General features: G+C 45.8%; 1 protein-coding gene across 1 annotated transcript; it reads left to right on the top strand.

Annotated features, from left to right (window-relative positions):
• Positions 1–6,948: 6,948 nt before the first annotated feature.
• PtA15_7A392 (uncharacterized protein) lies at positions 6,949–7,471 on the top strand (the record flags this gene model as incomplete). Its single annotated transcript, XM_053170993.1, has 3 exons — positions 6,949–6,998; positions 7,072–7,147; positions 7,259–7,471. 3 exons carry the CDS (start codon positions 6,949–6,951, stop codon positions 7,469–7,471), a joined length of 339 nt encoding a protein of 112 aa, XP_053022219.1.
• Positions 7,472–17,919: the final 10,448 nt, after the last annotated feature.

Below are 17,919 nucleotides of genomic sequence, written 5' to 3' on the forward strand. Positions count from 1 at the left end.
ATCATAAAATGGCTTCAGAACCTTGACAAGGTCCGACGCCAACTCCTGGTTCACGTGCATGCTGCGAGGCGTTCCAAATTGCCTGTCACATTGCCAAATCATACTGGAATGAGAAAATGGTCAGTTTGGTTCAACTCTAGACGTGTTATGAGTAGAATTACATTGCATCCTTGCATCTAACTATGCTTGAGAGCTGCAAATAAGTCAAGTTCCAACAAGTCGGGACATCTTGCTCGACATTATAAGGTCTCTTGCAATTGTTTTCTTTACAAATCTCAACAAACTTAACCTTTGAATTCAGCAACTTCCTAAGTTTGGTTGCGATTTCACGGAACTGGAGAATTTGGATGTGATTTTAATTCCAAAGTAATAGATCAAGAAATCATGAACTGACCTTGGTAAGGGATCGGCAACATGAGTCCAAAGTATAAGTATCATCCTGGGTTTCCTCTTTGAGATCTTTGAGATCTGCCAAAGTGAGCTCATTGTCCTTGGCAAGTTCGCCAGCATTAATGTCAGGAAGATCAGTGAGGTCGTCCTCATCATCAGAGGGATTGAATTTGCTCTTTTCGTCAAAACTGCAAATGTATCAATGTGGCCACAATGAAAAAACACAAAAGTGGAAGTATGTGTCACAAGAAAATTATGTACCTTTTGATCAGATCATTAGCATCTTCTTCATCAGAATCGTTGATCTCCCCAGCTCCAGGAGTGTTCTTTTTGCATGAAAATTGTCAAAGTATTGCCTGAACTATGAGGTTGAGGATATGTGCAAAGCACCTTATCCATTCACCTTTGAATTGCTTCCAATCTAGTTGTTCCAACTCGTTGATCATAGAGCTATTGTTTGATGCGTTATCAGAAACAATACCGCAAATCTAACAAGAAGAATGTTGTTAGGGAAGTCTTGCGGACATGAAATGAACGAAGCACACGTGATCATACCCGGTCTTGTATCCCAAACTTCTCCATTATGTATCGGACAACACAAGCCAAGTGTTGGCCTGTATGCCTTTCTTTCAGCTGGGCAAAGTCCAAGGGCATTGCATTCACTTTGACGTTGCCAGCGGCCTTGTCCACAAGTCGGTAGACAACAGCCCCAATTATGTTGTATCCGTTTGGTGTTTGCCAAGCATCAACACCTAGATAAAGTGCCCCAACGCGGGCCTTAAAAATGTGATAAGCGAGAAATTCAGGGGCAGCCAATAGTTGTACTTGATATTGATTCATAAATAGAGAGTACTGGCATACCTTTAACTCCTCATGGAGTTTTTCCTGAACACACAAGTATAGTGTATGAATTGCCTGTGAGACCACCTTCCGATTTGGGAGACTCTTTAGTATGGTCAGGTGGATAATTTGCTTGAGGCAGCCGTTTTCCAAGGCTGAAAAGGGTTTTGCACCTTTGGCACACCATACAGCACATTGCTGTAAAACCTAGAGCCAGAGGGATAAGAATATTAATATGATAAGAAATAAAGAAAGTCAAAATAGCTCTCACCTCGGACGGGTCAATTTTGCCCGTGCTCATTACACCACAAGCGGCAAGTGTCTTGTTATCTGGAGTTTTTTGCTGCTTTGCTAGGCATCAACCTGCATGTGTTAGCAGGTTACTGCAGGATGAGTCGTACGCTGGGCGATTTATTTTCTCATTACACCTGGAGAGACTAATAATGATTCAGCTGGCATTAAATTTCTGTTTAAAAATATTAGAATAATTAAAATACTCACATCTTACACTGCCATGCAATCATGCGTCGTTGAAATTTATCTAGCTGGCTTGACAATGTGGGTAGTTCATAAGACGCATACGCCAAACTGACTTGATTACGGGAGAGTTTCACCTCGTGTTCTAGATTGATTCAAGGTTGGTTGGTGAGCTGCTAAAATAGTGAAAAATAATGGGAGAGAGAGAGATATACCTAGACGCTGCTCATCAGTCAATTGGATTCCGGAAGAGTTGCCTTCTTCCTTGCGATCTTTGTCCTCGCAATCTTTGTCCTCGCAATCTTCCTCATGATCTTCCGCGCAATCTTCCTTTTTGGTGTTGTTGGTTTCATCTTCTGGTGCAGTTGACCTTTTTTGGAGTCTCTTCCTTGGTCGGGCCATTCTGTGGGAGTGAGTGGGGCAGCACAGGGATATGGGGATATGTGGGAATACGTCAATTGAACAAAGGGGAACCCAGGTTGGAGATGCTTGCGCAGCTGCAGCTGAAACTAAGTTTGAGATCCTGGGTTGCCAGACGCGGCGCCCAGACAGACACCTGTGCGCGGGTGTGCAAAAACTACCCGGGTACCCGCCGACATTTTCCCGGAAACTCAGACATCCGCATCCACACCCGCACACGCCAGCGGGTACCTGCCAGGTGTAGCGGGTACCCGCCAGCGGATAGCGGGTACCCGCAACGGGTTTGTTTGGCACATCTCTAAGCCAAACTCCTCCTCCTCAAGCTATTGGACATTGCGATTGTCAAAAGCACTCTATTCCTCCCTTGCAAGCTGGCTCATCTAGAGCAATCAATAGCAAACCCCCAGTTCCTCTCTCCATCAACTTCCATGACCACTGGTCGCATCATCTCCTCTTCTATTCCTATCCCACCCGTCAGAAGATCAATTTGACTTCCTTCCCCCTACAACCTCCATTCCCTTGCGCGAGAAGCAGCTCAACTGCTTCCTTCCCACTGATAGATCCACCAGTAACCTTTTCCTTTGGTGGATCTTTTGATGGTATCCTACTAGGCAATCTCTACTCCTTCACCTTCAATCTGACTGCCTCAAGACCCAATCTGACAGCAAAGCTGGTTGCCACGCAAGGTCCAGCGCCATCTCCTTGATCCAATGAACTCATAGCCGCGGCCGATGGACCTCTGTTTTTCTGGGGTGGGATAACTTAAAAAACCAATCATTCAAAGCCAGATACCGCCTCTATTGCCTTTCGTTAGCCACCAGTTCCTGGAGTTGCTATGCAGTTTCAGGAACCTGTCCAGTTGGCATTTCTGGGTCAAAAGCTACTATATTCAAAGGTTTTTTTTATGTCTATGCTGGTACTGGAATGGATGGTTGTGTGATTGATAGTCTGTGGCAAATATACTTAGACCATTGTAAGTTTCTCATCCTCACACTGTCAGATTGCCAATTTTAACACCTATTTCTCTTGTTTGAATAACCCTTGCCTCTGTAGTGATGTTGGACTTGCTTTGGGAGTTAATGGTCTCCGCTGGCAAACCATCTGCCCGTACCGGCCATTTGGCCATTGTGTACAATTGCTCTTGGATTTTATTTGGTGGTTCAAGTGCAAATCATGTCTTTAATGATGTATGGATGTATGATTTCCGTCATAATAAATGGAAAACAATCAATTGTTCTGGATCTGCTCCCCTTCCACACCAAAATCATTCATCACTTTGACTGGCCAAAAAGATGTTCATCTTTGGTGGAATTGATAGCAATGGGACTCAACTCTATGATATTTGGGCATTAGACCTCATAAGCATTTATTTATTCCATGGGCTAGTTTCTTCCTGCCCCGCATTCTTCCCTGATATTTCTGTTGCAATAGGTCATGTTTGGTATCAGGTTGCTTTGGACAGAACGGAGAAAATAATGAATTACGGTCAACTCACCGCAGCATGGGAAGGCACAATCTATCTTTTTGGTGGAGAAACAGCCTCTCCCGGACAGCCCCTTACTCCTGTGCTCTACCACACCCTTGATGTCTTGAACACTCCTTCCTCCGTGGCCGCTGGCAATTTCCAGCTTGTATTTGGGGCCGTCTCAAACACCAGTGTGCTCCTGCCACTCAAAATTTACCCCACCAACGATCCACCGTGAGTACTTTTGTTTAAAGGCTGTGAAATCTTTTCCTTCCCCAATATCAGCGTGTTGCGTAGTTGTAGTGCAGTTGTCATGCACATCAACCATGCCACGGCTACTTCTACAAAACACATTGTTATATGGGGGGCCCTTGGGTCAAGCAAGCATTGGTGTTTCATTGGGGTAGTGCAGTCGGCATGCACATCAACCGTGCCACAGCTACCTCTACAACTCACCATTTTTCAGATTAGCAAGCAAAAAACAAAGCAGAGGACTGACCATCATTCAGACTGTGCTTTTCTCACTTCTCATTCCTCTCACCCTCTATTTATTCGCTGTTGGAAAATTTATTCTAACATTATTTTTCCTTGGACATTTATCCAGGCCTGGAAAGCGTTCTTGTATGGGCAAAGATAAGAAGCGATTCGCCCAAGAAAAAGCCAAAAGAGAAGCCCCGCTTTGCACCCCTGGCCAGCACGCAAATATCCATCACTGTACTGTGCCGCCGTCTCGTCAACATGATCCGTGCCCAAACAAAGAATTAATGTCCGACAAGACAATTCAGCAAGATTATGTCTCTCTGACACACAGTGTTTGCATATTTTCCCCAAATAATTGCCCTCCCTTCTGCATGGCTGCTTGGTATCCATTTGATACAATGATTGCCAGCAAGAAAAGAGGTTGGGAGAAGTTTGTCCTGCACCTTCTCAGCAGAATTGACTATGTTTCTGAAATTGACACAAACGGGCCCCAATGTAGTGGATCATTGTGGAAGGACGGCTGGCGCAAGTGTTCCAAGAACACCAAATACTTTGGACACTTTTGTAACGTGGAATCCTTGCGGAAACAAATGAAGCTTCTCAATTTTGACCCGGACGACCAGAAGGCCCAACTCCTCAAAGCCGGCCAGTGGATCTCAGACAAGTTGAGAAGCTTTGCACCTGGCGTTCATGACTGCAATCAAGAACTCCTGATCAACAACCAGTACCCATCAATGAATCACACGGAGTATGGTGAACCTTACACATCTGCCAAATTTTCTTCTTTCCTGACATTCACCATGTACAACTTTTACAACTTTCCACACACCAACAATAATGTGAACGACTGGACTCTGGTTGGTTGGATTCTGATCTTCAACCCAAAAAACCCAGACAATCCTCAGATCCTGGGAGATGAAAGGTTTGATATGATTGGTGGTCAGTTTTCTTTTTGTGATTTTCAAGTCTGCTTAGACTTGAATAAAACTCTTGGTGTTACGCTCTGTGTATTCCGGTCCCAAGACTATCGCCATCAAACTCTCCCTGGCTGTTCCCCTTCTGGCTTTTATACCAGGATTGGATTTTCTTGTCAGATAAACAAATGAATGGCAGCTGCTGTTACTGCTTACATTAATGGCCAATACGAAAAGATTTTAGCTATTGGAGGTTTGCAGAATCAAATTGATAATGCAAATGCTCCAAAGAAAAAGAAGTCCTAGCTGTATTTAAAATATTATTAATCCCATCTATAAAACACATTGTGCCTGTTTTCTCACGTTCTTTTTTCTCTTTCCTTTGGTCATGAATTCAAACCTCACTTTTTCCTATCCAAATCTCCAACTGATCCATATTCAACCAATCAAGTATTGAGCCAGAAATAGCTCTGGTATAGATCAATGCCTCTCACATTATTTCATCAATCAAACGGATCAATTGGCAAAGAGAAATCATTTTGAAAAGTGAATTTAATGCTTAAAAGTAGGGAAATTTTGGTTTCTTTTCTCAAAGAAAATACACACAAGTTGTACCATTTCTCATATTTTGTACTTGGATTTTATGATTACTTGTTTGAATCAACATGAAAGCTGTTGATTTATTTTTGTATTTTTCAATTTCTGTTGTATGCTGAATGTGAGATTTCACAGGCTTTTCATTATGCTTTTTATAATCAAGGATGAATTCTTGTTTGACAAATCATAATGTTGTTGAACTCCTTGGCTTAATTTCTAATTCATATCACAATCAAAACACCAGAACATTGAGTATATGAGTAGTGCGGAAGTTGATTGGGAAATGATCAAATCAGGGAGAGCTGCAGTCAATTGAGATGCTGGCATTTTTACAATTCTTCCACTGTAATTTGCAGATAGACTAGAGGCCAAGGCGGCTGCGCCGCTGCAGGGGTCACTTTATGTAGTTTTACGTCCACAATCTAGCCAAGCCGGCCCCCAGGGACCCCACCCCCCAATCTCACCTTACACATATATACACACCAACCATTCAACCTCCACCTTTGACCCTGAGGGAAAAATTCAATGAAATTTTTGTTAGCTTTGCCTTCCAATATTGCCTGGTTTGCACGGCGCTATGAACATGCCGGACACCAAGTGTCAAACAACAAGCTACACCTGAGCAGTAGTTCATTTCAATTTAGGACAAGCCCAAAACCTAAACAAAGTAGTTCCAGGGTATGTTCAAAGCCAACATCACACGCCCATCACAACCACAACCACCCAATGTCTGACCCTCACCATGCCTAAGGAATCAGTGCGTCAGGATTGCAACCTCCATGTCCACGCTGATTAGGCAGGCTTACCTCCACCTTGATGAGTCCACCGTTGCCGGTCCCCCCTATATGTACATCAACAAATGAGACACAAGATCCCGGTATGAAAGACTCAACAATATCTGCCGGCATGTCTTCTGGCTTGACAGCAACCCTCAAATCAACTCGAAGCGCATATTCCTAAGTGGAGAAAGTCAGTATTACCATTTAACCCGTAAGACAATGTACTCATGCCAACATGATGTGTAACTACCACTTCAGAGTGTACAATAGTGTCCGTCTTGGTGTCCTAAATATTTTCGACGGATTTGAGTCCGCCGCAACCCGTCACGACCAACAGCCTTGGCAAGAACAACAATTGCAATTGACCGGTCCTGCGCGCAAGGAGAGGATTGAAACCCCATTCAGTATTGCCGTTGAACCCCCGTCCTATTGCGCCTCTGATGAAATACCAGTCCCCCGAATTCAAATCATGACCCAAAGCAGATAAATTGGGTGCTTTGATAACAACCGGGGTTGCAATAGAACTCTTGTTGGAGTGTGCTTCACTGCCGATCCCCAAACGCCTCCTGTTCTCAGGCAGAATATAATGGTTGAACACCTTGCCGTCATATTCTATGCATTCAAACTGAGCTCAAAGTCAGCAAACAGCCAGTGAAAAATTATTGGAACCCACTTTTTTACCCAGCCTGAATCCCACGTCAAATTGAAGATTATCACATCCATCCGGAGAAGCAACGTCCAAACCCAAGCCGTTCATTGCTGGCACAGAGTTCAGAGTTAAGTTGGTAAGTGTATTGTGGGTAAATGGGATAATTTGTCAACATCAATCGCATTACCCCACCTGTTTTTATAGGGCCATCTAACATCACCACAATCATTTGTATGACATAGCCCAGACTTCAAACTATCAAGCTGACCGGCCTGGTCACACTACGTGCGCCCTCAATCAAACAGCTTGGCAAGTGACAAACGTAACTACCTTGCTACTCAATCAAGCTAGACCAGTCCTTGCCATGCAAGAGTGGCGCCTCACGGATCCGCCAACGGGCGCTTACCCACCAGAACACAACCCATCAACCCCAGCCACCCTCATCACCACGCCCAATTAACCACCAAACAAGGCGTAATGCCCTCCCAAGAAAAAACAGAAATTATAACATATTCAGATTTCTTAAATTATAGATTTATGACTCTTCAACCTGGGCAAAGCTTGTTGCCACAGCTAATTGAATTTTCAATTACTTTAGAGCGCTCAGCGCATGGTGCTCACTGAATTCATTGTGTGATAATCCGAGTGTGACGAGTCACAAACCAGTCTTCTGGTTATCCCTTCCCACTGAGCCTCAACCCGCGTCAAATGTGGCGAAAGAGTACTGGATGTCCACCTTCACCATAGTTGCGTATAATAAAAGACTTTTGTGACTGCAAGGTCAACAGCCTGTCTTTGACAACATGCGCGCTCCATCTAGTTGATTTCCACATGAAAAAAAAACTTCAAACATGTTGATGATTTTCAAGGAGACCTGACTACGCGTACAATGATTATAATGTAAAAAATTCAGGTCTGGCCATCTCAGCATAAAGATGTTTCCGGAGAGGAAGCAGATAAGCATCAATGGTGGCCATGAATGTTGAATCTACAAAATTATTCAACACCGGCAGCGCTTCAAGCAATGCCGCAGATCATCCCCCACAAGGGAGGCTTTGATCAGTTAACAGACTCATACTTGGAGGAGCAACCGTTTGAAACACCCTTTCGGTTTTTGATTCTTGTGGCCCACAATAGGACATATATGCGGGTAGTTGACGAGTAATTCTTCCTCATTGGCCCAAAGGAAGCAGATGTTTACCGACCTAAATCAAAGATGGAAAACCAAGGAATTTCAGTGATAGATTGGCCGCAAGCTGCTTTATGGTCATACTCACGGCCAAATAGTTATATCCGCAAGTGAATACTTGCCTTCCCCCTTGCCAGCCAAAAACAACCTTTTAGCTCCTCCGTTCAAACCCGTAAAGTGACCTTCCATGAGGCTATAGGAAGCCTTGATCTTCTCCCTTAAGTGAGCCTCCAATGGAGGACACTTTTCTTTTGCATAACCTAGCAAGCATCATTTTGAATTATGCTGGTCACAATACACCCGTCCCTGGAAACACAGAATACTTACGAGAAATATCAATTAACTCGTGAGTCATTGTGACTAATTTGGCGGTACCCCACTCGATCCATTGATACATATCTGAGAGTTGAAGGGGGTCCTCAAACTGGAAAACAAAACCGCAGTCAACGCGGTCGCACAAGTACTGTAAGCAACGGTGGGCCGCTACGCTACATTTAGTCCGTAGTTCAGCGCAGCGTAGTGGATCTAAACTACAAATGACAGGGTTTTCCATTAGCAGGCAGTGATTGCCCGCTACCGCTAACAGGCACCCCTTGAAACTACAGGGCCTCTATCGCCGCTATCAGCGCTAGCAGTGCTATTCAACCGCTAAAAAAGTTGATAGCGCTGTTAGCGCCCGTTAGCGTAGCGTAGCGGCCCATAGCGGGCGCTACAACTAACGGCAATGTGTCAGGAACTACACAACGCTAAACTAGCAGATAGCGCACGCTACGGATAGTTTAGCGTAGCGGCCCACCGTTGCTGTAAGGTAGACTATCAGCAATGTAATTCAATCCAAATATATTATAGGTTGCTCAAATGTTGCATGAACTCACAATCATGATAGCTCCGCTCTCCATAACCGTGAATGGGCACAATGTGGTGTTGATGGTGTCAAAGTTGTTGTCAAGTAGGACAGGTATCTTGCCTAAGGGGGAAGCAGATCAGATACTTTACGGCTAATATTACCAATTCGCAAAGAATCAAACCATTGGTGTTTAATCTTAAAAATTTGTTGGTTTTCTGAATTCCTGATCTCACATCGCAGTACTCGACCAAGAAGGTAAACTTGTACTTGAGCTTGAGTTCTTTGACTAAGATTTGAACACCTTGGCAGCGTGGTGTATTCATTGTGATGAGCCTGAAGGGGTGTTGAATATGTGGCTCCATCGAGAACGCTGATTGGTTGTAGTTGGCTCCGGTTGTGACAGTTCCCGTGTTGAAAGGACCTTGGTGGGCCTGCTTGTTTGTTCAGGGGTTTGGGTTTGTAGTGGGTTGCAGATAGCTAGTGAAGCACACAATGCCTTAAACTGAATACTGCCTCACCCACCGGAAGCGTGGCCACTTGTCTGACATTTCGGGAAAAGTGAACTCATCATCTCCCCATATTTCATATAATAGAGTTGCAACATGTTTCCTGTCTTGGGCCGTTTTTCAATCAACGTGTCAACGCCTGGGCGTAGTTTTGATTGGGTTTGTGATATGCACAGTCAAAATATCTACACTCCTTGCGTCAAGCGCTCCATTCTGATCATTGTTCATGAACAGCTGACCTGCAATGGGGGGATGAATTTCAGCCAGTGGCTGAGAATTTACGCGGAAATGAGTGGTACGCGCATTGGCGATTTAGGACAAATTTTGACAAACACTCATGAGCAAGAGTAGAAGTGATGAAGAACAAATTATATGGCAGATTGACGTGGAGGAAAGCTGCAAATGATAATTTTCAAGTACCCAATTGTTAAGTTAACAATCACATCACATACATTACATACGAAGAAAATTCCAACAGTAATAAGAAGTTTCCGTCGGCCCCTTTGAGTGAGGAAAAGATCAGCTAATATTCAAAACCACGGTTCAAAGTGATCCCAGCAAATCAGGCTCAGAAGCCTGTCAATACAACAATGAGATTTGTTAAGGGTGACTTGAATTTGTAGCGTTAGCGCTGGGATAGTTGATGACTCACCAAAATTCCGAAAATTTAACGGTGAACTACATTCACAACACCGGATCTTTCTTGAGGCTTTGCAATAAGAAGATCTTCAACATTTGACATGCAAGATAGAGCAACATAGAGTTTTCCATGTGAAAAAACATTGGTACTCAAGAAGACTCCCACCCTCCCAAATGTCTGGCCTTGCACCTTGTTGATAGACATAGCGTATGCGGGAAGATAGGGAACTGATACCGGAAAAAACTGAGACTGGACTGTGCTGACCCTTTTTTGTGCAACTTGACTTGAGGTAACATGATACACCTCCCTCTGAAAGGTCCTGTCATCAGCTGACCTTGAATGTAAACTTGACAGAAGCCAACAATGAGCATTTGGGTTCTGTTGCATATGCCCCTGTTAATATTCATGTTTTGGGTGACAACGACTGGCATTCTGATCTTCAATGAAATTGAGTGTTCTGGAAAACCGGACACAGAAATTTTATTGAGGCACTCCTTGGGAAGACTATCACATCCATTTGGGTCCGGTGTGTCAATGGACTTTAATTCTATCGCGTCACCTGGGAAAGTGTTCATGATGTCTTTGTTAATTTGTTTGACGTCTTGGTTCAAGGGAGCCAGTATGCACCGCTTGTTCAAATAATTGACGACTTCTCCAGTGTTCCTGCGGTCAATAGTGTTGAGATCGTGGTAAACAAAGTTTGTGAGACAAGCGCTCATTTCGCGGGTGTTTGTATACGATTTGAGCTTCATTGCGTCAAGCAACAAGATCCCGAAGTCATTTGGCTGGTCTTTACCTTTGCCTAAGCAAAGGAGAGCTGTTGCAAATAATTGGTTGTTGTCCATTGCTGCGCCTCGCAAAGCTGCCGCAAGCCTCATATTTTCATGTAGCTTGAATTTGGTTACAGTGGCCCAAATTGGGGATGATTTGATTGTTGCAGCGTACAAAGGCGGAAACTTGTTGTATTTAACCACAGGTAGTATTTGCCTAAAATTGCCGGGAAATACAACCGTTTTCCCGCCAAAAGGGAGAGTGGAATTGCTCAATTGTTTGAGTGTGCGATCAACAGCATCAATGCAGTTCTTGTGAACTGTCACAACTTTATCCCAAATAATGAGACGCGCTGCAATCAACCTCTGCGCGAATGCAGAATCAGTTTCAACAGGACATTCAACATTCCTTTCTACATCAATTGGAATGTTGAACGTGGAGTGAGCGGTCTGTCCAGACTTGAGCAGGAGTGCGGCGATGCCCGATGAAGCGGTGATGATTTTTGCAATGTGCTTTGTTTCAGCGAAATTGATGATAGAGTTTAGGATGAAAGTTTTGCCCGTCCCGCCAGGACCATCAAGATAGAATACGCAAGGTTTCCTTCCCGTCAATGATTTCTTGACACTGTTGAAAAATACCAATTGAGCAGCGTTGAACTTAGCCCTGTTGGAACGGAGGCAAGAGAATATTTCAGAAAAGTCTTCATTTCCAAGGCATTTGTGTTCAAGACGAGCTAATGACCGCTTATCGGCCCTGCTGATGATAATTCCACAAGCTTCCAAATTGCTCCCCATTTTGTGGAGGATGCCTGCCATTCGTAACAGGGCCAACACTCGCCTTTCCTCAGGCCAAAGTAAGCGGCTGGAGCAATTGTTCATGTTGATGGGGGGGGTGTCGTCCGTGAATGATCCAAAGTGTTCTTCAAACAGCTTCTTAGGATCCGAGGGGAGCGGGTGGATGCACATCATTGCGTACATTTCTGCAAGTTGATAGCCTGTTTGAACTGTGGCTGATTCTTGAATTGTTTGGTCTTACAAATAATCGTCAACAAGCAGATGAAGTCAATTACAAGCAATCTGGTAAGTGTTGGCGCGGTGGCCGTCAACAGTTTGAAGCTCCTTGTGAGATCAAGCACCTTTGCAATGGAGGAGAAGAACACGCAAGTAGAATTTTTTGCCTGCCAGAAAGGATACGGAGTACATTCGGCCGAAGGCTTCTGATTTTGTTTTGCGCGGGAGCCAAGCCTTTTTACCTTTGTCCCACCAGAAAAAAAGAGGTATCTCTTCATACAGCAGTGTTCTCTCTTCACGGCCTTTAGCCCCGACGCTATTCTTCTGGTTGAGTTTGAAGTAACCAATTAGATTTGTCAAGGACGCCTTGCCTGACTTGATTTGCCCTTTGGCGCCCTTGTTGGAATCAAAATACACGAGGTGTTCACCGGCATCATAAATTGCAAGTCGCGTGACGGCCGGAGACCAATCTGACAATGGAAACTTAAACAATCTCCAACATGCTGCGGGAAGTGCAAGCTGAGCATTGAGTGACATCAATCATGCTGTATGACTAACCTTCTGGTGGACTGATGTATCGTGCATCAATGTATGCCTGAACTTCATTAGCAACATCGACTGCCATATACGATCTGTCGTGGCCCTTTGTGATATACTTGTAAAGGTACTTGATTGCTGTAGTGTTGACAGGTATTTCAATGTTAATGTGTGTTTCAAACATGAGGGTAAGAAACTTATTATAAGGCACAATGTGGCTGTTGGTGAAAGTGCTTGTGTGTTTTGTGAAGGTAGCCCCCTTGTTGCCCCTCAAGTACGCGGGATAAGCTCCATCGATAATGACAGTTCAAGGGGTGAAGGGCTTGGGGTAACCAGATTTGCAGTGCTCGCCAGTCCAACACGAGCGGCTGGCACAAGGACCATGAAGCATAAATTGAGTTACCAGTTCATGGAGGCGTGGTTTGTAAAACTCGTTGGGAATTTTAGCGGATACAAGCCTATCGACTTCTTCTGGAGTGTAAGGCCGGTCACTTGGATCAAGAGTGATCATAAGGTGGAGGTGAGGGAGCCCCCTCTTCTGGAACTCAATTACGGAGACATATGCAACGACCTTGCCCAAGCGTCCCATCTTGGCGAGTTGGAACATTAGCGCCTTGACCTTTGGGTGAAATACCTGGGAAACTATTGTTGGGTGGTCAACAGCAGACTTGTGAGGGGTGATGATGGCGACTATCTCGGGCCAGTTGGGGTTGGCCGTCATGGTAATGAAGAGAGAAGGAGGACCGTACTTCCGCACAATGGCCATTGAATTCTGGTAAAGTTCCAACATGCCTCGAGGGCTGCCAATGAAGGTTGAGGGGAGTATAATTTGGCGACCGAAAATGACGCTCCCATTCTCCAATCCTTTGACAAGGGCGTTGTACTTGTTGGCTTGAAGTTTGTTTTGGTTTGACTCTATGAAGGATGTTTGGGATTGCTCAATGCAAATGTACATATCACATACGAGCTCCTGAAGCAGCGCACGCCCTGCAAGGATTGCGGAGAAATGATGAGGGCGTTTGAATAGAAGGAATGAGAACCATTCCAGGGGGCCAACAACTTGCCCTGCGACTGTGAGGTTGTCAGTATTTGCAGGAATCTCATTGAGGAAAACACTCACCCTGCGCAGTTACTACCCGGTATAAATTGTCCCACTGTCATCTCCAAAGGGGAAAAAGAGCGGATAGCGGAGGGGGAAATACAACAAATGAGTATCAGATATTGCTTGTAGCTGACCATCTGCGCAGTGGAGTAATATTTGTTGCTCCTCAATTATATCACCGGCGCCCCTAACAATCACGGCGACCTCGTTGGTTGTGGGTTGATTGTAGCGTTTTGGATCACAACCGGGGCAAGGGACGCAATGCAGTTTGAATGTGAGAGCACCAGTTTGGCACAGAACCTCCCGCGCGTTCATGTAGACAATAGCATAAGGGTTGTGGTGATACAGGAAGTCCATTAACTTCTGTACAGTGGATATTTGCATTCCTTGCCCACGACCTACATTGCCTCCTCTCCCTTGCGCCTTCTCAATGCGGAGCTGTGCCTTGTTTGTTCCTCAATCGCCAACAACAAATATCTGGGCAAATCCAGGATTGTTGTTGTCAAGTGGTTCTACGCTTGATATAAGATGGATGAGTCCGCCTGACATACGGAAAGTGTTGATTCCGAATGGCCCTTGTACGGAAGAGTCAATATTGGCGCCAAGCAAAGTGAACAATACAGCATTGTTGTACATGCAAATGAGATCGATGAAATTACCTGAATCTGGAATCAAGCGTTAGTTTGTAGACACCAAACTGGTTATCATTTGTACCTGAGCTTGTACCGTCAAACAGTTCCTTAAGTTCTGGGGGGAATGGTGCTGCTGAGGAGTGGAATGAGGGGCACTACCAAGATGGATGAATTTGCGATGTTGCATATTGATCAATATAGCGTATATTGTTCAATTTATATTGATCATTTTTTTTATTCCTCTTGATACCTTTGTCTGTGTTCCATGTCTCCTTAATACTCTTCTATAATCTCTCTCCTTCCCCCTGTGTGAGCTTCAAGCCACAGGAATCTTTTTTTTTGCCTGATAACATTCATAAATTTCTACATACACCATTCAATTTTTCATGAAAAAAAAGACATTGCAAGTTTTAGGATTAATCCAGGGTGGCTAAGGGGTCTCAAAGTTTTTTCCTTTTTTTTTTGCCTTCAAAAATTGATGTTATCAGAAGTCTCCAAATCTACTTTTTTTCAAAAAAGGAAAAACATTGACCCCTGACCTCTCTCATGATACCATCCTGCAGAACTTGTTAATTTGGTTGGTTGAACTTCCGGAAGATATTGCACATCATAATTGAAGTGCTACATGCATGGAAGGCCTTTTTGAAATTAGTTTACCATGCTTTAGCATATTTTTGTGATCAGGTTCTTTTTTTTCATCTACTTTTGTTATCAACCACAGATTAATGAGGAATATTTCCACAAAAATTTTCATCGGACAATTGCTCTGCATATAAAACCCAGAAATATTGTGTTTGGGGCCACATCCATTATGCAGCAGCTACAATCTGATCAGTTCACAAATATCACCACTTTGGTAGTTTCTTGGTGTTTCTGCCACTATATCTCATCCCAGTGTGGGAATCCTTCTGCCATTTGGTTACCAAAATGTTGACAGGCCCCCAAGGATTCATTATATACTTTTAATGACCACAAAACCCCCAAATTTAGCACCTACAGTCTGATCAGTTCCCAAATATCACTACTTTGCTAGTTTCTTGGTGTTTCTGCCACTATATCTCATCCAGGCGTGGTAATCCTTCTGCCATATGGTTACCAAAATGTTTACAGGCCCCCAATGATTCATTAAATACCTTTAATGACCACAAAACCCCCAAATGTAGCAGCAACAGTGCAATCAGTTCCCAAATATCACTACTTTGATAGTTTCTTGGTGTTTCTGCCACTATATCTCATCGCAGCATAGGAATCCTTCTGCCATATGGTTACCAAAATGTTTAGAGAACCCCAAAGAGTCATTATGTACCTTTAATGACCACAAAACCCCCAAATGTAGAAGCTACAGTCTGATCAGTTCCCAAATATCACTACTTTGATAGTTTCTTGGTGTTTCTGCCACTATATCTCATCCCAGCGTGGGAATCCTTCTGCCATATGGTTACCAAGATGTTTAAAGAACCCCAAAGGGTCATTAGGTACCTTTAATGACCACACACCAGGAAAAAAAAGAAGTCAGTTGATGACAACTGACATAACACAGCTCTGCTTTTACCTCCAAAGCTACTCCATCTGCTAGTTCAAGGCTGGCTGGCACACAGCTCAGTGCCCATTTTGGCACAGCTGAAGCCTCTAGCTTGCATTTTTCACAAGCTGCTCCTCAGCTTTGTCCCAGGCACAGCTGCTGCTTCCCCTTGGCCCAGGCCAAGCTGCCCCTCAGTCTTGGCACAAGACAAGCCACCGCTCAGCCAAGAACAGGTGTTGATAAACGCACACCCGTCCCCCGGGGGCACGCCCTTGCCCATGCCCTTCAAAAAGGGCGTGTGGCGCTGGTTGGGTGTAACACACCCTTGAAGGACGTCTCCCGCGCGCGCAGGAACAATCCTTCAAGGGGGGAATATGTGGACTGGTCAGGTGGACTGCACGCCCTTTATCAAGGGTGTGCGAGTCAAAGGGCATGCACGCCCCTGTATGGGCCTGGGCGTGCACGCCCCCACATGGGCGTTCACGGGCGTGCACCATGGCTTGTCGGGAGCCTCTTGGCGGGCAGGTGCAAGTATACCTGCTTGCCAAGAGCCCCTCGGCGGGCAGGTACAGATCCCACCTCGCCGAGAGCCTCTTGGATAGCAGGCATACATGCACCTGCTCACCAAGAGCCTTGCCTGCTCGCCAAGAAGGATAACTTTTGGCAAGCAGGTATACAAACACCTGCCCGCTCCCCTCGGCAGGTAGGTGTATGTATCCCTGCTTGCCGAGAAGAATAACTCTCGGCAAGCAGGTATACAGACACCTGCCTGCCAAGCCTGCTCACCAAGAGCCCCTCTGCGGGCAGGTACCTGCTTGCCAAGAGAAATCCTTGGCGAGCAGGAATACAGATCCCACCTCGCCGAGAGCCTCTCGGCGAGCAGGTATACATACACCTGCCCGCCGAGCCTGCTTAACAAGAGCCCCTCGGCGGGCAGGTGCATTTATACCTCCTCGGCGAGCAGGCATACATATCCCACCTTGCCAAGAGCCTCTTGACAAGCAGGTATACTTGCACCTGCCCGCCGAGGGGCTCTTGGCAAGCAGGCTCGGCAGGCAGGTGGATGTATACCTGCTTGCCGAGAGAAATCCTTGGCAAGCAGGCATACACCTCTTGGTGAGCAGGCATACATATTCCCGCTTGCCAAGAGCCTTGCCTGCTCGCCAAGAAGGATAACTCTTGGCGAGCAGGTATACAAACACCTGCCCGCCGAGCCTGCTCGCCAAGAGCCCCTCGGCGGGCAGGTTCAAGTATACCTGCTCGCCCAGAGGCTCTTGGCGAGGTGGGATCTGTCTGCCTGCTCGCCGAGGATTTCTCTTGGCAAGTAGGTATAAATGTACCTGCCCGCCGAGGGGCTCTTGGTGAACAGGCTTGGTGGGCAGGTGTATGTATACCTGCTTGCCGAGAGGCTCTTGCCGAGGTGGGATCTGTATGCCTGCTTGCCAAGAATTTCTCTTGGCGAGCAGGTATACATGCACCTGCCCACCATGGGGCTCTTGGTGAGCAGGCTTGGCGGGCAGGTGTATGTATACCTGTTGCCAAGAGGCTCTTGGCAAGGTGGGATCTGTATGCCTGGATACATGCACCTGCCCGCCAAGGGGCTCTTGGTGAGCAGGCTCGTGGGGCAGGTGTTTGTATACCTGCTTGCCAAGAGTTATCCCTCTCGGCGAGCAGGGATACATACACCTACCCGCCAAGGAGCTCTCGGCGGGCAGGTGTTTGTATACCTGCTCGCCAAGAGTTATCCTTCTAGGCAAGCAGGGATACATACATCTACCCGCCGAGGGGCTCTCGGCAAGCAGGTATATGTACTTGCACCTGCCCACTGCGAGGGGCTCTTGGCGAGCAGGCACGGTGCACGCTTGTGCATGCCTATGTGGGGACGTGCACGCCCTTGCACGCCCTTCGAGTCGCACACCCTTGAGAAAGGCCCAAAGAGCGTGCGGTCCCACACGCCCTTTTCAAAGGGTGTGGGCGGGGCGTGCCCCTGGGGGACGGGTGTGCATAATTTATCAATGCCCATTCTTGCTCAGGCAAAGGCTGAGAAGCAGCTGGGCCTGGGCCAAGGCTGAGCAGCAGCTGGGCCTGGGCCAAGGCTGAGCAGCAGCTGGGCCTGGGGCAAGGCTGAGCAGCAGCTGGGCCTGGGCCAAGG

Source organism: Puccinia triticina, chromosome 7A, assembly GCF_026914185.1.
Source record: "Puccinia triticina chromosome 7A, complete sequence".
Taxonomy (NCBI): Eukaryota; Fungi; Basidiomycota; class Pucciniomycetes; order Pucciniales; family Pucciniaceae; genus Puccinia; species Puccinia triticina.